Source organism: Trachemys scripta, chromosome 5, assembly GCF_013100865.1.
Source record: "Trachemys scripta elegans isolate TJP31775 chromosome 5, CAS_Tse_1.0, whole genome shotgun sequence".
NCBI classification, from domain to species: Eukaryota; Metazoa; Chordata; order Testudines; family Emydidae; genus Trachemys; species Trachemys scripta.
Genome location: NC_048302.1, coordinates 30007759 through 30033908, shown reverse-complemented (window position 1 = coordinate 30033908; position 26150 = coordinate 30007759). Strand labels below are relative to the sequence as shown.

At 42.7% G+C, this 26150-nt stretch overlaps 1 protein-coding gene across 11 annotated transcripts in view; it reads left to right on the top strand.

The window, feature by feature from the left end:
- The window catches only part of TBCK (TBC1 domain containing kinase), a 232523-nt gene that overhangs the window by 154824 nt on the left and 51549 nt on the right, over positions 1-26150 (top strand). For 10 of the 11 annotated variants that reach the window (XM_034770805.1, XM_034770803.1, XM_034770808.1 and 7 more), the window contains 2 exons: positions 1450-1609; positions 23329-23729. In XM_034770805.1, coding sequence (XP_034626696.1) covers positions 1450-1609; positions 23329-23439 — 271 coding nt within the window. In that variant the 3' untranslated portion in view covers positions 23440-23729. Of the gene's footprint in view, positions 1-1449; positions 1610-23328; positions 25144-26150 lie in introns of those variants that run through there. The other variant, XM_034770804.1, reaches the window with a different exon arrangement.

The following is a 26150-nucleotide window of genomic DNA, read 5'->3' as shown; positions in this document are numbered from 1 at the left end:
TGTCTAGCACCTTTTGTCTAATAACCTATAAGAACTTTAAAATATTAAATTACACTCTCAAAACCTCTGTGAAGTAGGCAAATAATATCCCAATTTTAAAGATGTGGAAACTGAAGTAAACAGAGTAAATGCTTCTCATTGAGTCAGTAGTGGAGCCAAGAATAGAACCCCAATCATCTGATTCCCAGTTCAGTGTATTAACCCCAGAATAGTCCTACATTTCACTGGAACTTCTTGCAGTGCTTAAGTTTCTGTTGAAACTAAGAGATGCAGATGCTTGTGAAAATTTTAAGAATAAGCAAATAATAAATTAAACTCTTTCAAACTTCAGTTTGGAGTTCAATTTCAGTTTGGGAAATGTTCTTCCATTTTTAGTTAGCTGAGATTTTGTTCATGCTTCATATCTTAGCGTTTAAATTAGGGCAATTTCAGAATGGTAGGACTAACATAAAACAATGCAGAAATGTGTAGATTTTTGAGAGATGCTCAACAATCCATTTGAGATTGGTTTGGGGTTCTATTTCTGTGCACTTCAGTTTCTCTGAGAGAGAAACATATCACTGCATTGATATTATTGCATGCTATGGATAAAACCTGTTTTAAAAGGAATTAGTAAAAAACAAAATGGGACTCCTGAGTTGGTTTTATGAAAAAGCCATTTCCAGCACCGTATCAAAACTGACACACACACACATGAACTTCACAAGGAGCAATTGCTGACACTTTAATTTGTGGTAGAAGCTTTGAGTTCATAGTACTTGATATCTAAAGGGTGTAGTGAGGGAAAAGTAGTTATTTTGGAAGCGTTTCATGGCTGTTTAAGGGTAAGTTAAACCTTTACAAGGCTCCATGCTGATAAAACAGACAGAATGATGTGTCCCTGAGCATAAATCTCTGCTTCCTCCTGTGAAACTAAGTACTCATTGACCACTGCAGAATTCAAAATGATTCCATCTGTCACTTTTTAAACAGCAAATAAATCTTCATGCTATTAGTTTTCCTGTGATGTGGCAGCTGTTGTTTTCAATATGGGTAAACAATAAATGAGGTTCTTGATTTATACTAATCCAGTAAGAACAAATTAGCCTGTGTCACATCAGCCAGGGGGGAGGAGGCGGGAGGTGCTTATACATTAGACAGTTTGTTTCATTTACATATATGATTGGTATTAGAAATGAAGAGAAAAAAATACCAAAAAAGTTCATCTTTTACAGGTATGAGTTAAAACTATATCATCCAAATTCTGTGCTAAAATTTAAAGTCACATTGACTTCAATGGGAGTGGTGCGTAAATACAAATCTGAGAGCTGGGTTCACTCTTGGTTGTTTGTTTGTTTGTATTGTGGTAGCACTTAGAGACCCCAGCCCCACTGAGCTAGGTGCTGTTCAGCGGGTGTGGGTGTATCCAGTTTCTTTTTTCATGTTTCCCTTAACTGTGTTGCCCGTCAGCTTTAATCGTGGCCACATTTCAGGCAGCATCAACATTCCATTTGGCTCAGCATTCACCACGGAAGGAGAGCTCGTCCAGTGCCCTGCTACTGCCACGCTCCAGAGCTTCAAAGGAAGAGTTGTTGTGATTGTAGGACATGTGGTGAAGAACACGGCTTCTGTAAGTTGGTAGCTATAACATATACTAACTCTAAATACATTTATGGAGGATAAGTCCATCAGTGGCTACTAACCAAGGTGGGCAGGGATGGTGTCCCTAGCCTCTGTTTGCCGGAGTCTGGGAGTGGGCGGCAGGGGATGGATCACTTGATGATTACCTGTTCTGTTCATTCCCTCTGGGGCACCTGGCATTGGCCACTGTTGGAAGACAGGACACTGAGCTAGATGGACCTTTGGTCTGACCCAGTATGGCCTTTCTTAAATAATGTCCAGGGCCTGAATGTTAAATTTTCAGGCACCAAAAAATAAATATCCCTGTCTGTTACTTGGCAAATTGATGCCAAACACAAGTTTTGGGAAGCCCTGATTTGTGTAGGGTGGTTTGGTGGGTGTTTTTTTTTTTTTTTTTTTGCCTCTTTCCAATTAAAGAGAAAAGGATTTGTATTTCTTTTAAACATTCAGTGTCTGGAAAATGTCAGTGTTTGATGAAAAGGGATTGCTAAAAAAGAGGTAATTATCTCACAGCTTTAAAAAGTGCATTTTCAAAATGGCCAGTTTCTGAATTTGCAATAGAGAGAGCTAGTTTTGTGAAATAGCTTGGTCTTCTTGCCATCTCTGTAGAATTATAAAATGGAACATCCATGAAAAGGGGGAATAAAGAAGAACAGTTTCAAGTCTAAAGAAAATGAAAAATTATACCCAGCCAGGAAGAATACTGGCACTTACTGATCAGGCTTTCAATATTCTGGGCATCCCCCTTGGGTCAGTCTGCCCCAAGTGCTAAGGAGAAAAAGGCACATCCCTTTAAATATGCTGCTGTCGCTGACAGTGGTGAAGTGTCTCTGTTCTTCTTTGAGTGCTTGCTCATATGGATTCCAGTTAAGTGTCGGAGAATTTTTACCGTAGCAACACCTGGTGGGTCAGCTGTGGAGCCCCCTGGAGTGGCGCCTTCATGGTGCTCGATATATACCGAAGCCGACCCGCGCCTCCTCAGTTCCTTCTTACCACCCGTGACGGTCATTGGAACTGTGGAGTCCTGCTTTGCTGTTCTCCACTCTCCCTAGCGTATGCCTAATAGTTAATAGTTGATAGTTATAGTTGTTTGATAGTTATAGTTGGTTTACTTAGTGTTAGTGGGGTTGGGGGGTCTTTCCCCTCCTACACAATTCTTCTCTTGGGCTCATGCCAAGGCTCCGGGGTTCAAGCCCTGCAGTTCCTGCTCTAAGCCTATGCCAACGGGTGACCCCCATGACTCTTGCCTGAAGTGTCTGGGGGAGTCTCATCAAGCAGAGGAGTGCAGGATCTGCAAAGGGTTTCGACCCAGACTAAGAAGGAGTGGGACTTTTGTTTAAAGCTGCTTCTCGTGGAGGCAGCTCTTAGCCCTCAGTCTCCTTCGGCGCGCCAAGATCTGGCACTGCTCCCCGGCACCGCAACTGACATCATCGTCCCAGCACTGCTCCCATTCTCCTGGCCAGAAGCGACACTGGAAAAGAATGGCCCACCTCCACAGAGACCAGCCTCCCTGGAACTGCCCATGGAGATGCATCTCACAGGGGAGGCATCTAGGGGCACAGCCTACGGCTTCAGCACCGTTGACTCCGGCCCCGAGGGGAGAGCCGTTGAGTCTGGTAGCCCTGGACTCCCCAACACGCAGCGTGGTTGAGGTCCAGTTGCTGTCTACCCCGGATATTTTTGCAGCTGCAAGGGATCTTATTGCCATGATGGCATCGACATCCCCTCAGCTACATGCCAAGGCACCGGTGCCTGTACGTGCGGCACTGTCCCAGGGCAAGCTGGCCCTAATCCACCCATCGGCACCATCAGTCAAGCTGCGGCAGCAATCCTGTTCTCATCATCGTTCCTGCTCCCGCCACCACTCGCAGTCCCGGCGCCGGTTGTACTTGCGGCACCGCTCCAACTCCCGTCGCCAGTCCCGGTACCACTCTGCCCACCAGTCGTCGTTGAGGAGCAGATCCCGGACCTGACGCCGCTCTTGACGCTGGTCATCATCTGGGCCCAGATTCAGGTGCCGTTCCAGGTCCCGGCGCCACTCCCCAGCATCGCGGCACCGTTCCCCATCACCTCGTCGACATGACCCAGGGTAGATCTGCTTGGCTCCACTGTGGCCCTCACGTTCTGCTTCTTGTTCTTCGGTCACATTTCTCAAACCGTCGCCATTTGGATCGTCGCCATTTGGATCATAGCCGTCTAGAGTCAGGGGCTGGGCCTTGGCAGGCGCAGGAGCAGGGTCCCGCTCAAAGGCCCATTCTGGCCGTTCTGGATGCCCTGGGCGTACCACCAGGCCCAGGGTGCTCCATCTGGGGCTTCTCGATCAGCCCCGTCTGAGCCACAAGTGCCAGAGGCTACCATCAGTCAGCCCACCCTGGTGGGCATGGAGACTGTGGCGGTTTCTCTCCCTGCTGCAGGATCTTCTCCAACACCAATTCCTAGTCTGGGCCCTGAGGTCGCTGGCACAGGATAGCCGGCCCCGGCTCCGCAAGGCGACAAGGCGGTGGCAGACACTACAGTCTTGGGTCCCCCTCCAATAGACCTCCGTGCCCACCAGGACCTCCTGCACAGGGTGGCATGGAATATGAACCTGCAGGTGGAGGAGGTGATAGAGGTGGAGGACCCTGTGGTGGATATTCTGTCTGCGGAAGCTCCATCAAGGGTGGCCCTACCCCTTATCGGACCATCCAAACCACCACCAGGACAATCTGGCAGGCATCTGCGTCCATCCCCCTGACTGCTAACGGAGTGGAGCGGAAATACTTTGTCCCCTCGAAGGGGTATGATTATCTGTTCAACCACCCACAGCCCTGTTCTCTGTGAACGAACAAAAAAGAACGGCATGGCTAGTAGGCCCCAGCGCCCAAATCAAAGGATGCCAAGCACTTTGATTTGTTTGGGCGCAAAGTTTATTCCTCAGGGGGACTTCAGCTCAGGATCGCTAATCAGCAGGCGCTCCTGAGTCGTTACAATTTTAACTCCTGGAACTCCATGCTGAAGTTTAAGGAGTTAGTACCTCCAGAGTCCGGAGAAGAGTTTGGGGCTTTGGCGGAAGAGGGCAAAACAGTGGCATGGACCTCCTTGCAGGCCTCGCTGTATGCTGCGGACTCCGCCGCACGTATTTTGTCCTCAGGGATCGCGATGAGGTGTATCTCCTGACTGCAAGCCTCCGGCCTGCTACCGGAACTTCAGCAAACACTGCAGGACCTCCCCTTTGATGGAGAGGGCATGTTTTCGGAAAAGACCGATTCAAGGCTACAAAGCCTTAAGGACTCAAGGGCAATAATGAAGTCCCTGGGCATGCACACACCGGCTACCCAGCGGAAATCCGTCAAACCCCAGCAGCCGCAACAACGCTCCTATCCTACTCCTCGGCTGAGTCAGGATTTCTATAGGAGGCGGTGGCATAATGTCAGGAGGAAGCCCTCCGACTCCCAGTCTGAGCAAGGCCAGGGTCCGTCCAAGTCTTTGTCGGGCTCAAAACAGGCCTTTTGAAAGGATGCCCGAGGACGGTGTACCGGACTTTGTTCAGGATCCTACCCCACCTTTCTTGAATTGTTTATCTCATTTCCACCGTGCTTGGTCTCACATAATCACAGACTGCTGGGTCCTCTGCACGGCGGAAGTGGGATACTTTCTCCAATTTTCTTCCTCCCTGTCCCTCTTCAGGGACCCTTCTCACGAGCAACTCCTTATTCAGGAGGTTCAGATGCTCCTCGCCATGGGGGTGATCAAGGAGGTTCTGAGGGAGCTAAGGGGCAGTAGGTTTTACTCTCAATACTTCCTAATCCCCAAGGCAAAGGGTGGGCTTTGGCCCATTCTGGACCTGCGTGGACTCAACAAGTTCATGGTAAAGTTGAAGTTCCGTGTGGTCTTCTTGGGCACCATTATACCTTCCCTGGATCCTGGAGACTGGTATGCAACCCTCAACATGAAGAACACGTATTTCCACATAGCGATTCATCTGGCACACAGACGCTTCCTCCGCTTTGTGGTCAACCACGAACACTATCAGTTCACGGCCCTTCCCTTCGGTTTCTCCACAACCCCCTGAGTGTTCACCAAATGTATGGCGGTCGTGGCGGCCTTCCTTTGTCGACGGCGGGAGCAGGTATACCCTTACCTCAACGACTGGCTTATCCGGGGACGCAACAGGTGCAGTCCCACCTCTGCTTGGTCACGGACACGTTTGGTCGGTTAGGCCGCCTCCTCAACGTGGCAAAGTTGACAGTAGAACCGACCCAGAGAATAGAATTCATTGGGGCAGTTCTGGACTCCGTGCTGGCACGAGCCCTCCTGCCGGACACTCATTTCCAGGCTATAGTGGGCCTTGTCCAGAGCCTTCAGAGCTTCCCAACCTTGTCGGCAATGTGTCTTCTCGGCCACATGGCTTTCTGCACAGACATGACCAGGCACGCCAGACTTCGACTCCGCCCGTTACAAGCCTGGCTAGCATCAGTGTATCGCCCAGGTTGAGACAGCCTGAACTCGATGGTCACTGTCCCGGAGCAGGCCCTGGCCTCCCTCCGCTGGTGGTAAATCCCCGGATGGTATGTGAAAGAGTCCCTTTTTGCAGGCCACAGCCCTCCTTGTCCCTGGTCACGGATGCGTCCACCCTGGGATGGTGGAGGTGCCCACCTCAGGGACACTCAGACACAGGGCCTATGGCCCCTGTCCGTGCTCTCCATTCATATCAGTGTCTGGGAGCTGATGGCAGTGCGCCTTGCTTGTCAAGCCTTCCAGGAGTGGCTGCAGGGTCATTGTGTGGCGGTCCTTCCATTCCCATGAGTGGTTGCTTCGACCAGATGTCATCCACCCCATCTTCCGAAGGTGGGGATTTCCCCAGATCAGCCTGTTTGCCTCCCTCACCAATCGGAAATGCCCGGCTTTCTGCTCCCTCCAAGGCCACTTCCCGGGCTCTCTCACAGATGCCTTCCTGCTCCTGTGAATGAGTCGACTATTTTAAGCCTTTCCCCCGTTCCCCCTTGTGCACAAAGTCCTGCTCAAAGTGCGCAGGGACAGGGCGCGAGTGATTCTGGTGGCTCCGGCACGGCCCAGACAGCATTTGTACACCATGAATCATAGAATCATAAAATATCAGAGTTGGAAGGGACCTCAAGAGGTCATCTAGTCCAACCCCCTGCTCAAAGCAGGACCAATTCCCAGCTAAATCATCCCAGCCAGGGCTTTGTCAAGCCGGGCCTTAAAAACCTCCAAGGAAGGAGACTCCACCACCTCCCTAGGTAACGCATTCCAGTGTTTCACCACCCTCCTAGTGAAATAGTTTTTCCTGATATCCAACCTGGACCTCCCCCACTGCAACTTGAGACCATTGCTCCTTGTTCTGTCATCTGCCACCACTGAGAACAGCCGAGCTCCATCCTCTTTGGAACCCCCCTTCAGGTAGTTGAAGGCTGCTATCAAATCCCCCCTCATTCTTCTCTTCTGGAGACTAAACAATCCCAGTTCTCTCAGCCTCTCCTCATAAGTCATGTGCTCCAGACCCCTAATCATTTTTGTTGCCCTCCGCTGGACTCTTTCCAATTTTTCCACATCCTTCTTGTAGTGTGGGGCCCAAAACTGGACACAGTATTCCAGATGAGGCCTCACCAATGTCGAATAAAGGGGAACGATCACGTTCCTCGATCTGCTGGCAATGCCCCTACTTATACAGCCCAAAATGCCGTTAGCCTTCTTGGCAACAAGAGCACACTGTTGACTCATATCCAGCTTCTCGTCCACTGTGACCCCTAGGTCCTTTTCAGCAGAACTGCTACCTAGCCATTCGGTCCCTAGTCTGTAGCAGTGCATGGGATTCTTCCGTCCTAAGTGCAGGACTCTGCACTTGTCCTTGTTGAACCTCATCAGGTTTTTTTCTGCCCAATCCTCTAATTTGTCTAGGTCCCTCTGTATCCGATCCCTACCCTCTAGTGTATCTACCACGCCTCCTAGTTTAGTGTCATCTGCAAACTTGCTGAGAGTGCAGTCCACACCATCCTCCAGATCATTAATACAAGTTCATGGTAAAGTTGAAGTTCCGCGTGGTCTTCTTGGGCACCATTATACCTTCCATGCTATTGGCGCTCTCTGTAGACGCTCCAGTCCCATTGCCTCTTCTTCCAGACCTGATTACTCAGGATCACGGTCGCCTCTGCCATCCCGACCTATGATCTCTCCACCTCATAGCATGGATGCTGTGTGGCTAAACCCTTCAGAACTTCGTCTGTACAGCAAGTACTGATGGGCAGCAGGAAGCCCTCCATTCAGGCCACATATACGGCTAAGTGGTTTTCGTGCTGGTGCACTCAGCACAACACGCGCCCTCTCCAGGCGTCTGTGCCTCTCATTTTGGAGTGTCTCCTGGACCTAAAACAGCAGGGCCTGGTGGCATCCTCTGTCAGAGTTCACCTTGCGGCCATCTCAGCTTTTCACCCGGGTGCAAATGGCTGCTCTGTCTTCACCAGTCCCATGGTTGGCAGGTTCAACAGCCAGGTTCGACAGCCAGTCCCCACATGGGACCTTAACCTGGTCCTCTCCAGACTTATGGGGCCCCCCTTTGAGCTGCTGGCCACCTGCTCCCTCCTCTACCTCTCCTTGTCGCTATCACGTCGGTATGGCGTGTCTCCGAGCTCAGAGCCCTTACCTCTGAACTACCTTACCCGATCTTCCATAAAGATAAGGTGCAGCTTCGTCCTCACCCGGCCTTTCTTACCAAGGTGGTATCGGCCTTCCATATCAGCCAGGACATTTTTCTCTCATTTTTTAATCCAAAATCACATGCCAGTCGCCAGAAATAGCGGCTGCACTCCCTCGATGTCCGTAGGGCCCTTGCCTTTTACAGTACATTGAGCGTACAAAGCCGTTCAGGAAGACGACCCAGCTCTTTGTTGTAGTGGAGTACCGGATGAAAGGCCGCCCAGTCTCCTCTCAGCAGATCTCTTAATGGATTGCGTCCTGCATCTGCGTTCTCTATGATCTGGCCGGTGTACTGACCCCGCCCCTCCCTGCTCACTCCACAAGGGCCCAGGCCTCGTCAGTGGCTTTTCTGGCCCAGATGCCGATCCAGGAGGTCTGCAGAGCGCAGCGTGGTCCTCGGTACACACTTTTGCTTCACACTACGCCATCGTCTGGCACGCCAGAGATGATGCGGCATTTGGTAGAGCAGTCCTACAATCCACGGTGCTTCACTCTGACCCCATTGCCTCGGTAAGGCTTGGGAGTCACCTAATTGGAATCAATATGAGCAAGCACTTGAAGAAGAAAAAACGGTTGCTCACCTTTGTAACTGTTGTTTTTCGGGATGTGTTGCTCATATCCATTCCAAACCCGCCCACCTTCCCCTCTGTTGGAGTAGCTGGCAAGAAGGAACTGAGGAGAGGCGCTGGGTCGGCTGGGTATATATCGAGCGCCACTTCAGGGGGCTCCACAGCCGACCCACCGGGTGGTGCTAGGGTAAAAATTCTTCGACAACCATGCATGCAGATGAGCAACACATCTCGAAGAACATCAGTTATAAAGGTAACCATTTTTTTTAAGCATGGGGAGGCAGTCATCAGACTTGCCTCTTTATTTCTGTGGCTGGACATTAATGACTTTACAAGCCAATGAGGAGTAGAAGTGCTTCTCTTGACATTTTTCTTCTGAAGGGAAATTAAATTGGAAACTTTCCTTTTGTTAGTAAAGGTCTTTGACAAATTATCTTACCTCTCAAAATTCCTTTCTGGGAAACAGTATAACTTAGTTTCATCAAAATCTCTAAGTCTGTGCCCTCAGAAAGGACATGAGTTAAAGACCTGATAGGGAAGATTAGAATGCTGTGAACTACTGGTGACTCTTCATATGGCTAATAGCAACAGAATGCGTCTGTTTTTTGGATTTGTTTGAAGCACTTCACTATATCCCTAAAGGAGGGGGAATATAAATAGAAATGTCCGTGTTGGTCACTTACAAAATAAATTCAGTGATAAATATCTATTCACTTGGATGGTACCAAACAGAGGTAATATGTGGGCTAACTATGCAGCAGATCTAGAATAGTCTCAGATCGGTAAGTATCTTGGCATGTGCAGTTATGTGCATTAGAACTGAGTAAGTCTATGATAAATATTTCAATGTGAAAATCAATTTAAATAATCACAATAGCTCACTAAATGGCTGAATACATAAATCCTTCCCCAGAGGAACAAGTGCAAAATGCATAAAATGTTAAATGCCAAGTGGAGATGATTTAATGGATGTTTTAAGTATTTGATGGTGGGTTACGCAGCAGCTTTCAACAATTATATTTTAAACCACTAAACATCATCATTTATCTTAATAAGAGCTTTACCATTCAACGACTTCCTGGGAAAAGGGGACAGGGAAGAAAAAATGCCCTGGTGTATCAATGATGAGTCTCATTATTGAAGACATCCCACACATTTGTAAATCAGTTCTCAGCAGTTGTCTTGAAGGATCATTTTTGGAAACACTTTATTTGAAACATAAAGCAACATGGGTACTAATTAAACAATAGATCAAAGAAAAAAACTGAGCAAACTACCAATGGGAGTTGTCTTAAGTAAAGACTGAGTAAAGACTTAAGGATTTGGCCTCTCCATCAGTCATCTGTCTGAAGGGTCCTGTACTTCCCTTTTTGCATGATGTGATGCCACTTTGTATACTACCCAGTGTCACCTTGGCCTTCTTGCTGCCATATCAGATTTCAAACTCAAGTTTTTATTTATTGTCCACTCTGCCCTAGGCAGGGCTTGAAAAATTTACCCCACCCCTACTAGACTGAGAACTAAACCCACTAACCAGCATGAAAGGTACCTGTGCTACCCCATCCCCAAAGACATGCGCTCTGCAATCTAAGGAAACACAGTATCTGTAACATTGTCAATAATCTATTTAATATATTTTGAAAAATGTAACTTTGTTCATATTGGTTTTGTTTTATGATTCTTGATAACCTTACTGCTTCCCACGGATTTCTTAATAGCAACAGAGAAACTGACCAAAGAAAAGGATTTTCATAAAATACTTGCACTGACCAATATTTTTGCCCCACAAATCAATCAAGTACTGGAACCTCACTTGTAGAGACTCATTAAAACTATCTCTATTAGCTCTTTATGGCTGGTATATGTATCAGATTGCCTCTGCTCAGAAGGTTCATAAATCCATAGCGTGTGTTTCTGCATCTCTCTATAAAAACATGGTAATACCAACTTCATTCTATACAAATGTTTGAAGATGTATTTCACCACGTTGAAATTGGGGGCATGGGACTGGACTTGTCCAAAATAGTAGCTATTATTTTGTTGTTTAACTAGCTCATTGTTCCATGTTCAAGTCACTAATATGAAAAACAGCAAATAAAAGTATAAAACCAAACGAAATTTGAATGAAAAGTTGTAATAAGCTCTTAATTTTTAAGTGTCAAGTGGCAAACTAGTCCAAGTAAAAATGAATTGGCCACTAATGGTTTAATCCTTTGATGTGAGCACCTACAGTTTTTGTTAGTGCCTAATCCAAAAAAGGGTCTAAAATGATCAGGTAGTTTAGATATATTGATTAAATATATACAGGACAGAAGGAATGGATATGAAAAATGCTGCTGAACAATGTGACTGAATAACTGTAATTAGAAAGTGGAAGATCTCATTTTAATTTTGCATTAATATCTTGCTTTATATCAGTACAATGCATCCAAAGTTGACTGTCTCTGAATAGATTTCTTCCTTTTCTATTTGCATCCTTTGTTCTTGGTTTAGCTTCCCTATGATGAAACACTTAGACTGGCTTTAGAAAGTGCTTTCTTTCCATATAGACAAAAACATTGCTTTCAGCAGGAGAAGCAGGAACACAGCAATGGTAAAGAAACTAGTTCTGTTTTGGCTTCATTTAAACACTTCCGTAGGCCAGAATTAAGCCATGCTAAATCCTGCTTGTCAATAACTCTTAATTTAACTCACCCTAAAGATTAAACAAATAGGTTGGCTGATGTATGAGAGCCTGACTGAATGTGCTATTAGCATGGAGAGAAATTGAGGTTGGAGCTGAGTGTAGTTTAATGCAATGCACTGAGTTCTGGCCCCCTGGAATGTTTGTGGCCTTGAGGATGGCTGTAATTTGATGTCAGTTTTGCAACTTCTGGGTGAATACTGAGCCTTCCTTACTGGCCAAATAATGGCCTATATCTGGGAACAGCAGGAAACCACTAAAAAAAAAAGGGTGATGGGAGAGAGTTAAACAGTCTGAATTGAGACTGAGCAAACAACCTTTAAATGACTGAAATGACAATGCCTTACACTCTCATGCTAATTAATGTCCTAAACATCACCTCCCTACATTTGTACATGGGAAATGGACTCTTAAATTCCAGCATGGATACTGGATAACTGAAGTGGAGCGTATAATGGTTAAGCTGATATTTGGATAGGCACAACAGCAGCTCTTGCTTAATTTATGGCTGATGGAACTTCAATGCATATTTAAATCATTGATCAAAGTTTGAGAGTCAGTGAGCTGAAGATGGATCAGTGGTGGTAGTCACAGAAATGTGGCGAGGGGCTAGTTTTGTGGGAAGGTGTGCACCATTTATTTACCCAAAAATATCAATTCTGATGCATTACCTGGGGGGGGGGGGGATATTTATTTTTAACAAAGTCCTGCTTTTATCTGTGTTACAGCCAGGTTGACTGTAGTTAGAAGAGATCCAAGTGACTTAACCAATGTCAGAGAGTGAGTTAGTGGCTTAGCCTTAATAGTGACATACACTACTACCTGGGCTGGTGTTCTTGGAGAAAGTTTACCGTTTTCCTGACTTGCCCAGATTATTTAATGCATTTCTTATTTTTAGTTAAATGTTTAATTGGAAAAAATGTTTTCAGACCATTTTTGCCCTGATAGTAATACTGTAGATTATACTAGCCTAGCCCTGTAATCTTCAATCACCAGCTGATCATTTCTCAGCAGTGAAGCAATCTCTTTAACAAGAAGGCAGATTTAGTATAGTAACATTCTTAATCTGTTGCTGATAATAATTAGACCTTACCTTTTTCTTACTGTGGGAAAATATTGTTGGATAGAATGCTGGGAATAGTGTAGGATCTCACTATGGCTGGTGAGTCATGGTGTTTGAACTTTTGATTGTTACATTGATTATTTTGACCTGGTAAAGTCATTGCTTTATTATTAATCCATTATGTAGATCATTTTTTAAATTCCTCTGCAAGCTGTTGTACCATAATACTGTAATAATTCTCATCAGTCAGGAGTAGCTATGAGATAAGATCTATGAATTATCTCCAAAGCAAAGACAAGTAATCTGGGTTTTGTATAGGTCTTCTTGCCTCTTTACAAAGCACAAAGAAAGATTTAAGTTCAACCTCTCTTTAGTATGACCTATTCCTGGCCCAAGAAAATGTCTTTTACCTTATGAAAATGACATATTGTCTGAGTCTGCATGGTGAAGCTTTCACATGGGAACCTTTCCTTTGCTTTAAAAAAAAAAAGTGAGGTGGGGAGGAAATAGGTAGCAACTGAAAGCAGATTATTTTATGGCATTGAGAGACAATTATCAGAGTGCATTTTTGCTGGCTACATTCTTTATATGACTGAAGACTGAGTGTTGCATAGTACTGTTCGATAATTGCTTGCCACACTTCTGAAAATCAACAAAGTTTAAAACATAAGCATCTAGCTGTTACATTTAAATTTTAAAATAATTATTTTTAAATAATTAAATCACATTTAAATCGATGTTCAAGTCCGCAGGTAAGGTAGTCAGTATATAATTACTGATGTTAATGAATGTTCTTGTTCCTAATTATCTTAGTACTGCACTAAAGACGTTGCATTGTGTGTTTAAAGTATTGAATTTCGTACTGAAAAGTTTGATGGTTTTGATTATATGGAGGCTGGGATTTTCAAAGGAACCTAAGGGTGTTAAGTGCCCAACTTCCACTGAATTGCAATGGGATTTTGATGCCTAACTCCTTTACGCTGTCTTGAAAACCCCAGCCAAAGAGGCTAGTTTCTGCAGGGTAAAGGTTGGTGCTACTTTCCTGTTTATAAACCCATATTTTGATACATGAACACCCTACTAACTTAATTAAAAAACAAACAGAAATCCCTGAACTTTCACATGGGTAAAATATTAACCAAGGGTCCTATTCTTTTTTTAAACACTGAGAGCCAGATTTACAAGTGTATTTATGTGCCTTAATATGCAAGTAGGCACCTACCTGGATTTACATAAGTGCCTAAGCATCTTAGGGTATGTCTACACTTTGAGCTGGAGATGTCAGTTCCAGCTTGAAGAGACATATCTGCGCTAGCTCTGATCCTATTAGCTTGCTAAATGTAGAATGTAGCCGGGCACCGTGAGTGATAGGGGAGGGACTAGCTGCCCTGAGGGCATATCTATTCAAGAGACTAGGTACACACTCAAGATGGCTGGCCCCTCATGTCATTTGCACCACCTCTGGTTTTAGCTGTCTCCTCGAGTTGGAGGTGTAAATTCTTGCTCAATGTGTAGACATACCCGTCAGCACCTATCTGCATATTGCAGCACCTAAATACCCTTGTAAATCTGGCCGTGGGGCAAATACATAATAAAATGTGCATGGTCCTAGTGCAAACATGATAAAAGTCCATATGATTCCCAGTGGACATTTTATGAAGTTGAGAAAAAGAGAGCTGCTGTCATCACTAGTCTACCCTTCCAAACGCCACAGGATCACAGGAGAGTGATACAGGGCTGTAAGCCAGGAGGTCATCCTGAGTTGTTATCTAACCCCTACAACTGGCCTTAATTACTTTGTACTTACAGTTTGCAGTACTACACAGACATTATTTAGTTAGGCCTTACATTGCCCCTAGTAAGTAGGTTAAAAAAATAAAGTTAAAAAAGAAACAGATTCAGGAGAAGTTTCACGCTGTTCCTTTGCCAGCTCATAAATCAAAAGCAGCCCATCCCAGCAACCCCAAATGTGTATTATTTTGTTATCTTTGATGAGGTTAATGCCTCTGACAGTTATTAGAAAGTTTGGGTTATTTAAGGAGAAGTTTGATCTGTCTGTCTGTTTTATTACACTTAGATGTTTCTGGTTCTAGGAGGCACTAATGGGGAGTTGTGGAGCCCTGACCTTTACCTTCCCAGAAATTCCCATGAATTCTGGGGGAAACACTGACATGAGGGGAGAGAGCTTGGTGCTTCACCTCCCCCGAGCCCTATTTGAAGGCATGAAAGATGGATGGGGCTGAGCCAGTAGTTTGATCTGGAGATGCCATGCTCGAAGGGTTCCTTCAGAGATGTCAACCTTGCAGGTTGTTTTGGAACTGGGAAGCTCCATTTGGGCCTTGCCTTCCACTATCCATATGATACAGAAAAAGGAGATTTGAGTTACTACATGATCTCTGGGCAGGACCTTTAAGCCCTGGATGGGCTGTCTCTGAGCAATTTTTAAACACTTTTAAACAAATAAAACAATTCTTAGACAAAAAAAGAAAATAGCTGAAGTTAAAATTATACCAACATACGTCTGACTTTTGGGCTGAACTAAACTTCTTGGAAATCCTGGATGACTAAGGGCCTTTTAAAATAAATAAATAAATAAAAATAAATAAATAAATAAATAAATAAACCAACCACCCACTTTATCATCAATTGATAATTTTCTGTTGAATCCTAAAATGGTATTTTCCCCCATTATTGTTTCATAGCCCACTCAGCCATATTGATGTGGGGAGTTAGATTTCACGGAAGTGCTTTGGTTGGTACAAATTAGCTGTGTTATAAGAACAGTCTCAGAAATTAGGTTACTTTTCACTTTCAGCTGTTCTCAGGAATGTTTGTGTTTGCTATTGCATTTTCACATTCCTAAATTGAAGATTCAACGCTTAGGGCAGCGCCATTCTCTTTCATGTACGTTGGTGCTCATATAACCTCATCTGATTCCAGATAATAGCTGTCCATCTATGTAGATGAATGGGATACTTTAAAATTCTTGTGTGTAACACCTTTCACTTATCACTTTGTAGCTGAAGTTATGGAATGGAAAGTGTACCTTCTTCAGTATGCAAAGAATTCTTCCTTGATCTTGTTAGAACAATAAGTGCATTTTTAACATACTGTGTGTTTACAGCTAAAGTTGTACCTTAACTCCTTCCCTTTCTTCCTTTTCAGTATATGGTGCTGTTTTAATAGTTATCAAGTAACAGTGCCTAGCTAATTGTTTTCTTTTAATGTGTCCATCACCTGAATCTCAGAGTGCAATGGCATTTATCTGGAGTATCTTGACAGCAATAGGTCAAAGCAAACTGCAGAACTTAATGTGTGGAGCAGGATTCACATGGCCAGTTCGTGCGTGGTAAGCTGGTGTGCACCCTGCCTTGAAATCACTAAGTCTCCAAGTAGACAAGCCCTTAGTATTAGAAGTAGTTGAACTAAAAATACCTTCTCTGAATCAGTGGGATTCAGTGTCTGCCTAATTTCTTTGCTTAGTTCATGTCTACTCTCCTTTACTAGAATCAAGGGCAACCTACTGGTTCTGTTTTACAGTAAAACAGCCTGCAGTCCCCCAGCTGAAGCTTTTGTAATGTATGTTTACAAAGCAATAGAAAGAAATGAACATTTGAGGAATCTTGTAACAATCTACAGGTAGTCCAAAGTTTGGATGAGAGAGATCTCTAATGTGAGTATCTCATTGCCTTCTGATTCTTTGTATGGCTTTGCTTCCTTGTACTGGTTATTGGTCACAGCATTCTTTCACTTAGTATTCTGGTACAGTATGCTATTCCTTCTTCCTTCCCCACACACTCTTTAATTTTCCCTTGCCACAGGAATGTCTGTGAAAGCGAGAAATTTAAACATCATTACCCTGATGGCCAGTCTGCAGAGAGTTGGGAACTGACTGCAATCCGTTATGGCTCAAACTGCATTCTGTCACAGAAATATTCACTATATACATTCTGAAATCATGATGCATCTAGTGTAATACAACTGGTCCCCTTGAAAGCTGTGTGGTTTTACTGCTTTGAGTAGTCTGGTATAAACACAGTTTGATAAATGATCCACAGGGGCATCTAAGGTTCCCAGTTAAACCATGGAAATCATTATGGCTCCTGATACATGATGGTACTTAAATGATGGAAAGAAGGGTCAAACCTACTGTGTATATTTGTATGTAGAGCTGCTGAAATATGGCACCCAACACTAGGTTAAAATGAATTTGCTTCAACAATGCTTATGCCTCTTTTTGAGTATTTGAGTAAGGGAGTTTTATTCACAAGAATGCTTAAATATTAAATATTTGCAGGCTCAGTAGTTCACATTGAAAAGGGCATATTTTATGTGGAATTAATTGGTCCTTAACCCAGAAAAGGGGCAGGGTTCCCAAATCCGTCCCCAGAAACCTGGGATGGTAGTGGTTAAACAAGCCATTCAAAGATCTCCATGCACCCTCCACACACTCAAATATTTGCTGTGAACGTGACATGAGGAAATTAAATTTAACTCTGCATGCAGCTAGTAAATTTTATAGCGCCCTAACATTTTTGGAATGTCTTGAGCAAAGCCTATGTGACCCAGAAAAGCGAGAGAGATTCAGTTTTTCTGGTATTTCTTAGTATTCCCTAATCCTATTTATCTATTTATCCTATTTATCTCTTTGAGATACTTAAAGCCCTCTTCGTGAAGTTACACTTCTCCAATCAAGGAATGAAAACAATGCCATTCAACTTTTGTTGTTCAATGATGTGGAAGTAGAGCAAAGCCTGACAGGGATTGGAAGGGGATTTCAATGCAAACAGTCTCTTCTGTGAGCAAGAGTCAGGATAGCTGTAACCCTAATAATGCAAGACTTGTAGAAGCGAGAATTGAGATAATAAAGTATCTGACTTTGCTGCACCCAACCAAAAGAACGAGAACTCTGTTTTTCTCTGACAATGACAAATAAACACAACTCTAATTTTGAATATTAACTAGTGAATTCTTGCAAATAACTGTTTTATCTGTCCATAATATATAAAAAATGTAAATCTGAGTAATTGATACATTTGAGGAAACCATGATCCGTTTGTGAAGATTGAGATTTATAAGAAGGGGGGCGGGAGACACAAGAATTGTACGTGTTACAAGGATCATTGGAATGGAGATTTGAATAATGCTTGCACAATTTATTAATATTCCAAGAAGCCTTTTAAAATAAGTTTTACAGGTTATTCCAAATTAAGCATCCCCAATTTTTGGCTTCTGTGCTCACAGTACTCTGTAAATCAGGTCATTTTTATTTAGTTGCAAAATAAACTGTTTAGGTGCCTAACTTTAGGCCCCTAGTTTGATAGTTTGTCCAAGTATTTGAAAAAGAAAATATGAGCCCATACACAATGATTAATGTGGTAGAATAACACAATGGTCTGAGGACATGGGGGAGACTAATTTTTAGTATTCTGAAATTAGTTTCTGCTGCTGACACCATAGAAGAAATCTGTCGGTGGCTCAGAAGGTCACACTACTTCATAGTATTTGTATGTCAGGAATTTTACTCTTTTTAGACTGTTAATTCTTAGTCAGTGTTTGACCAACATTAATTTTCTCTTTGTGTTGTTTATTTTCTCATGTATTTAAAGTTTTACTATGTGATATTTGTACATAACTGTTAAGTTGTGAAAAAGGCTCGAAGTTGATGTAAATATTTGAAATAATCTTTCCTCCCCTTTCCCTCAAGCAGTACACATGCCAGAAATAACCCTTTCACCTTTTTTGATAATGCAAGCTGCATACAGTGTACCTTGGCAGGATAAGATTCCAGGTGGCATTAGAACATTTTTCTGTACAATTCAATCTCCAATCTTATAATGAATGTAGTGTGGGATGCACAAGCTCCTTTTCTTTTCTCTCTGGCCGACTTGCCTATCTGCAAGAAGCAGGTACCAATGCATACAAGAAGAGAAATATAAAAAGTTAATATTTTAATTAGGGAGACTGAAGGAAGTTTTAGAAAAAGCCAACAAAACGCTTCTAAATATAATCTAATGCTGAATCCTACAGCTGTTTCCCCTTTCAGGACACAACATACAAATAACAGAACGTGAAATTGGCAGTGTCCTCTCTCCCCCCTCAGTAATCAGATCAGGTTGTTGTTAAATTAGGATCAACCCATGGCACACTCCAGCATGAAGCCATCTGATGCTGTGCAGCACAAATGTTCCCCAGGGCTGCAGAGTTCTCTTGGTGTGCTGGGATTAGGAATTAGAGAGGGAGCTTGTATGGCAGCCAGGTAGCTCCCTCATAGTAATGTCTGTGCCCCTCTCCTCCAGTTGTCACCCAAAACATTGAGGGTGCTGGGGATGACATCAAGGGAAGACAGTACATCTCCAGTCTCCCAGAAGAAGAGGATGGGTTCTCTCTGACTGCTGGAGATTAAATGAGAGCAAGCAAGCTCCTGGTTGACCACACTATAATGGTATAGTCTGGCAGAGCAAGCACTTCCCTTTATGCTTATCAGGAGTTGAAAAACACATGCACGGTCATTCAAAATTCTGTGTGTGTATGTGTGTGTTTTACTTTAAATACTACTTAAGGATTATGGTCCCTGCTCTCCCCTGTGGCAGTACTGGAAGAGTTACTACTGTCCTAGAGTTGCAATAACCTCCACAGGCAAAACATGGAATAATGTGGACAAGGGACCACAGAGAGCAGTTAGGGTGTGGGAATGTCACTGTCTAAGCCCCCAACCTGAAAGATTCTGTACCTTGCTCTGGCAGACGGAATACAAAGCCTCTCTATCACCTTTCTACACTGGGAACAACTGTCCTCCGTTGGTTGACTTATGAGGAGCTTGATTACATGCAGGTAGGAGTCTAATACATATATTACTCCTGTCTGACTGAGCTATGATTAGGCTTTGACCAGGGTGTCCTTTTTCTGGCCAGACCTACTATCAGCTGACAGTATACACATGACAGTGAGGTGGTTGACGTGATCTAGCTCAGGGGTCGGCAACCTTTCAGAAGTGGTGTGCCAAGTCTTCATTTATTCACTCGAATTTAAGGTTTCGCGTGCAGGAATACACTTTAATGTTTTTACAAGGTCTCTGTCTATAATATATAACTAAACTATTGTTGTATGTAAAGTAAAGAAGGTTTTTAAAATGTTTAAGAAGCTTAATTTAAAATTAAATTAAAATGCAGATCTTATCAGTTTAGTGTGATCCTTGCCCTTGCTTTTCCTTGCTGAGTTTTCCAATGTCTGGCACATATTTGGATACTTTAAGCTGCACACAGGCTTCTGAGAGATCAGTTGTTAACCGGCTCCGAGAGGGATAGAGGACAGATTTCATGTGTGAAAATACCTGTTGATACAGGTATGTGGATCCAAATGCTGAAAGCATTGCAAATGGAATTTTCTTCAAACAGTTAAATTTCACTGGCAGGGACGTCCAGCAGATCACAGTAGAGGGCCCATGATCTCTCTCGGTAGCTTTAAGTGCACTCCGCAAATCTCCAATCTTTGATGCCCACAATTCTGAGCTTTTTAATGGAATAAGCTGCATTTCGAAATCTTCAACACCCATCCACTTAAATACAGACAAATCCAAGTCACTTTCATTGAACTTTTCAGGTTTAATTAGAAAAGTAAGTATTGGGCCAAATCGCTAGAAATCTTGAAATCTGTCAGAAAATTCTGATTCCAGTTCTTGCATGTACGTTCCAATCTTATCGACACTGACAGTGCAACGTGTTGATAGCTCTTTTATGTGTTAGAAGTAGCAGAAAGTTGAAGTTCGAATATCCCAAGAAAAAACTGCTAGTTTTACAACAAATGCCGTCCAGATTTCATAAAGATCCAGAACCATTTGCCCTGCACCCTGGAGACAGAGGTTGAGTTTGTTTAGGTGAGCGGTGATGTCAGTTAGAAACATGAGCTTACACAGCTCTTTGTCATCATCCAGTTTGGGGTAGTTTTGTCCTTTTTCCGATAAAAAGGCCTTGATTGCATCAAAACAGTTTACAAAGTGCACCAAAACCTTGCCACGACTTAGCCACCAAATGTTGCTGTGAAGTGAAATGAACAGACATCTAACTTTGCTTTCTTAGGAGCTGACATTTTGTCAAATGTACCCCTCAACTTACAGTGGGGAAAAAAATCTCAACAGACGGCATGCACAACATCAAACGCAAATGTGCTGTTCCACATGACGTGATAGTGATGTAGGTAGCAAATCAGGACTTAAAAATATCCCAGTACAGTGCTGCTGGAACCATTTTTAAGGTGGGGGTGCTGAGCTGCAGTGGGCCACAGCTGGGGACGGCTGCAGAGCCCCAGGCCGGGGGCCAGGACCCCAGGTTGGCAGCAGAGCACCTGGGACCGGTGGCCGGGACTCAGGCAATGTGAGTGCCACTCAGAATCATCTCGAGTGCCGCCTTTGGCACTTTGCCATAGGTTGCTGACCCCTGATCTAGCTGCTTCAGTTTATGATCATGATAATATTGTCCTAGGTGTTTGTCCCTGGTGGTCTTTGATAAGTCCTATTAATGGATTTCTTTGAGTTTCCTGATGAATGGTCTCTACAGTTCTCCCAAATGCTTCCTGTGACCCCTTCAGCCTCTCCCCCAGAACAAGCACATACTCTCTTACTTAATTTTTCATTAGAATCAGTGCCTGCTCCTCAACGTCCTGTCACTCTTTACTTGCAAGAGCTCTTACTCTGCCACTTTGTCCCCATCTCTCTGTTAGTTTTCCTGTCCTGCCTCTCTCCGAACTATTTGGATACTTGCTTCTCCTCGCTCTACAATATCACTCCTCTCCTCAGACCACCCAGCTAGCAGACTCTCTTTCTCTGTTTCTCTGATGGTCTCCCCACTCCAACTGCTGTTTCCCAGTTGTCACAGGCCTCTCCAGTCTGATTGCCGTGGGGCTCCCTCAGCACACCAGCAGGATTGAAATGGGCCATTTGTCAAATATGCAACGAAAGCTCATTTCTAACTATACCCTGATTACTGGGGCATGGCAAAAGTACTGCGTAGCACAAGATGTATGATGTACAAACCCTAAATGAGAAGCAATTATGTGTGCTAAATCCCTATTTATAGTTTAAAATTTAAAATATTAATAGACACTGTATGTAGCTTTTAAAGAGTTATTAATGCATAAAATATGATAGATATATGATGTAGGTATGATGAGGTATAGATATGGCATGAGATAAATATGTCATTAAGAACGTATGGTAATTTTTCCAGCATATTGTTGATGAATATAGCACAGTACTTCTTTTTTTAAAAAAGAAACACATTCATATATCATCCATATACGTGTTTGTGTGTAGTTAGTGACTGTAAAGATAGCAGGGGAGTCTGAATATGCCTCAGTAATAGTTCAATGCATATCGCAAGCAGCTCTGGTTCAGAGAGCTTTTCATGGATGCATGGTATTTATTCCTCTGTTGCAAGCTGACATCACTTGGCAGTTACATATCCCATCTTGCTTAATAGCCTGTAATTTTTTTTTTAATCCTTTGAATCTTCCATTGACTGACAGAAGCCAATGAGGAAGGAGAAAGACACACCAATGTAACTTACCTTTGGTCTTCCCTAGGGTAGTACCTCCATGATACATGACCCTGGGAATTCCCTGACTGTGATCAGCTGTGACCCCTTATATTGTCTGAACAAGTCTTCAGTGATCACAGATCATGTGCTGAATTCTCACTCCCTATTCAAGTCTAACCTGAATCACTTGGAAAGAAATGCAATAACTTTGTTTGACATACAGATGTACAAAAATGAAATACGTGCATATTTAAAATGCCTTTACAGCAAGGATGTCATAAAACTCATTACAAGGTGAAAGTTCCAGCTGGGGAAGAAGTTTAATACTTTGTTACTATTAATTGTTGTTGTTTGTTGCCCTTAAAGGAAATGCCCCTGTCTTTCTGTTTTAGGATTGAGCAGGTAACGCTGAACCACATCATCTTAAATCTTGGTAGCTATTGTAGTGTCATGGTCATTTAAATGGGAAGTAGACAAAAAAATTCTTCCAGCCACGGTTTACTGTGCCAAACTCAGTTCACATGGTGGCACCTGAATGGAAGCTATTGCCCTGTTGGAGTTGGTAATTTAGTTGGCTGCACAGAAGTAATTCTTAGTACTTTATACTTCCTCTGAGTTGTGCAAATGGATAGTAATTGATGATAAATCAGGAAGGAAACAAACATTGTACAGACTTCTTAAATTGTGGGGGTGGGAGATGGCTATGTATTTTCCAAACAACATTTGGTTGGGAAATTGAATGTCAAGGTAAAGCACTGATTGTAATGACAGATGCCGGGAATTGGATGGCTATGGAGAATTTTATCTCCTCTTTTACACCACTAGAAGATGGTCCCTCTGGATCAGATGCTAAGGAATCCTAATAGCGATGGGTGAGGAAACTGGATCTGCAGATGCCAGTACAATACATCATCTGTAAAGAGAATTCAGAGCTACAAATGTGACACTTTTCACGACTACCAAATGCAATGCAATGCATACAAACAAATCATTATGGGCTGCTATGCCATAGTAGTTAGTAGGAAAGCAATTCTGTTGTGGGGTTCACAGATGAATGCAGATATTATATGGGGATATTATTAAGGTTATCCCCTGTTTCACTTTGCTTTCTTAGCTCAGAAAAAGGAGTACAATACACAACATACTAACGATGTGTATCTGTTTCAGTTTGCAGCTCATCTAGTGCAAATCAAATATCCAAGAGTCTGCATTCTGGATGGCGGCATAAACAAGATCAAGCCAACTGGTCTTCTGACAGTTCCTTCTCCACAGATATAAGCAACTACAAATTTTGAGAGAATTTAAAGTTAAAGGGTTCTGTTGACTGTGTGTGAGCATCATAAACCGTAAGGGCATTATGACATCTGCGGTATACAAGAAATCCAAATGATCAGTGTCTTTCCATGGGATCTGGAGTGAAGGAGCTTTGATTTTATCATTTGACATGGAACTTCAGTTGGACTGGATGAAAAATGTGAAGCTTTAAATCTTGCAAGGGACTTCCTTCAGCAGCAATGAAATCTGCGTCAAGCATTGTCAGGTTCCAGTATAAAAGAAGTGTAGCTAAGGTAAATATTTAGGGTCTATACATATTTCAGCAAAACAGGAGAAACCATTGCCAGAGAGATCACAGTTGCATTAAATTGATTATTTTTGAGAAATATTTTAGAGCATGAACATTGAAAGTAATAGGCTGAAATTGTATCACACACCTTACTACAAATAACATTTTTCCCTATCAAATCTTTAAAGAATAAATGCTGCATTTAGTGATCCACTTTTGTTCTGGGCAGCTGTTTTTTAATCTGGACGGGAAATGAAAATAAATAAATCCCAAACTGGAAATCAATGTTCAGAGTGCTGCTGAATATATCCAAATATATACCTTCCTTCAGAGAATTGTTCATTCATCTTTCATTTACTCTGTTATTTCTGTAGCTTTTCATAGTAGGCCTCATCCTGTGCAAATAATTGCCCGAAACATGAGAAATTTTAAAATATGTAGAAAAATAGGCTTCTGACTGTACTTTGGGAAGTGACAAAAGATTAATTAGCCAAAAAATAATAGTGGTCCAGATTTGAAACATTTATAAAGAAAAAAAGCAGTTCTGTTTTTTCACACCATAGGACTCCCCAACCTTTCATAGAAATGTACATTCTAATTGAGGGTGGAAAAGGTGTATTGGGTGATCTACTTTATTCCACCTGCCAATGTAGTCACTTTTTGAAGGACCACTTCTTGAGTTTGAACTTTAAAATTGACACACTGAGACAGTAATAATATCTCTAAAATATAATATATGACAGTGCTGCAGTTGAGTGAAAGCAAGTACCACAAGTGGGATGAGATGGTTTTGGGTAAAGAGAGTTTGGAAATGACTTTTTTTGCAATCAGAAGCCAAGAGTGTCGAAAACAGAGATAGAAGCAGGAAATGGGGTCTGTCTGCTGCCAAGGAGCTAAAGGGGAGGGTGACTTTATTTTTTGTTACGTTGTTTTGGCTTTATTTGTGTGAAGCTCACTTTTTTGGCTATGGTGAAAAATACCTGAATTCTATACCTCACAATTCTAGCTTAACCCCAGGTTAGCCCCAGCTTTGCTATGGTTCCAAAAATTCATTTTTCTAAGTACATTTTTAAAAAAAAACTCTAAAAATATACGATAATCTATATCTTCCTGTACATCACTGATAAAAGTATAATATTTTTAATCCAAAAAGATGCGATGCAGGCTGCAGGCGCCCTAAATCAATGGCATTAAAATAAATGTATTGTGCTCTAATGACCTGAGATCAAGAGCCAGTGAGGGAGAGCTGATGTTTAAAGGGAAAAACCTTTGAGATGGTACTAAGAATATTCCTTTAACTTTAAAATTAGAAAACTTTCTTATGCATTCTTCTGGGTATTATCTGCTTTTAAAATGTGGTTGTAGATATTAAAGTAGCTTGTAAAATAAAAAGCATTAAAGATTTGTTAGTGTGAGCAGATGGGAGTTTGTCGTTTGAGTTGACACAATGTTCCTTTTTTTTAGAGTGGTCCATGAAATATAAAGGTTTACAATAAAAGTACAGTGTTAGTATACAAGGACTTACTCTGGAAAAAGTGACTAAAACTAGTGCTTGCCCTAGTTTGGGAATTCATGTGATGATTTAGTTTTAACTTTGCAAATAGAGCATTGCAGCAGCTCAGTATATTTACATTTTTCTTTCCTTATGTCATAAAAGATTAATTTCCAATATTAAGCCATTTGAAGAAAGGCTAAACACAGACCATGTGGTCTTCTGTAGATCGCCGACAAGATTATCTCATAACTCCTTACACTGAAACTGTGGAAGATCAGCATCATAGAGGGAGCTGTTCCACCAGAGCATTGGATCTGGACTGCTCAACGTGCGGGTTTTATTCTGAAGTTGATTCAGAGGCCGCACTTGTGGCACACCATTAGCAATTCTTGATACCACCAAGTGACTGTGATCTTAGTAGCCCTACATACTGCATTATTCTTCATACTGAAAATATATGTCAAGAAAAAAAATTATTCTGACACCCTTTGTCTGAGGAGTGCTCTAACTTATGGTAGAGACTTCACAATGGCAGTGCTTTATATATGTGACAAGGTGGTGGCGCATTGTCTGGTCCCACGTGAACAAGGAGTTGACCACAACTCAGTGTCTCCCTCCATTTATACAGGTGCTCAGAAGGATGGGTGGCAAAGGGGAGAGAATGCCTTTTGGAAGGTAGGGCTCCGCGACTAGTATCATCTAGGACTCATTTGAACCTTAAGCCCTAGGAAGTTTTCCCTGTTTCTTTTTCCAGGTACGTTAACTTAAGTTTTAGAACAAGAAAGCAAATTACTTTTTGAGGAAATAGCTCACAGCTCCTGTGTTTTCTTCTGTTGACTCATTCAACTAGTTTACGATCTTTGAAATGTAAAACATTTATTGACAATTTTCTACGTTAAAAATGAGATCAAGTTGAATTAACTAATAATT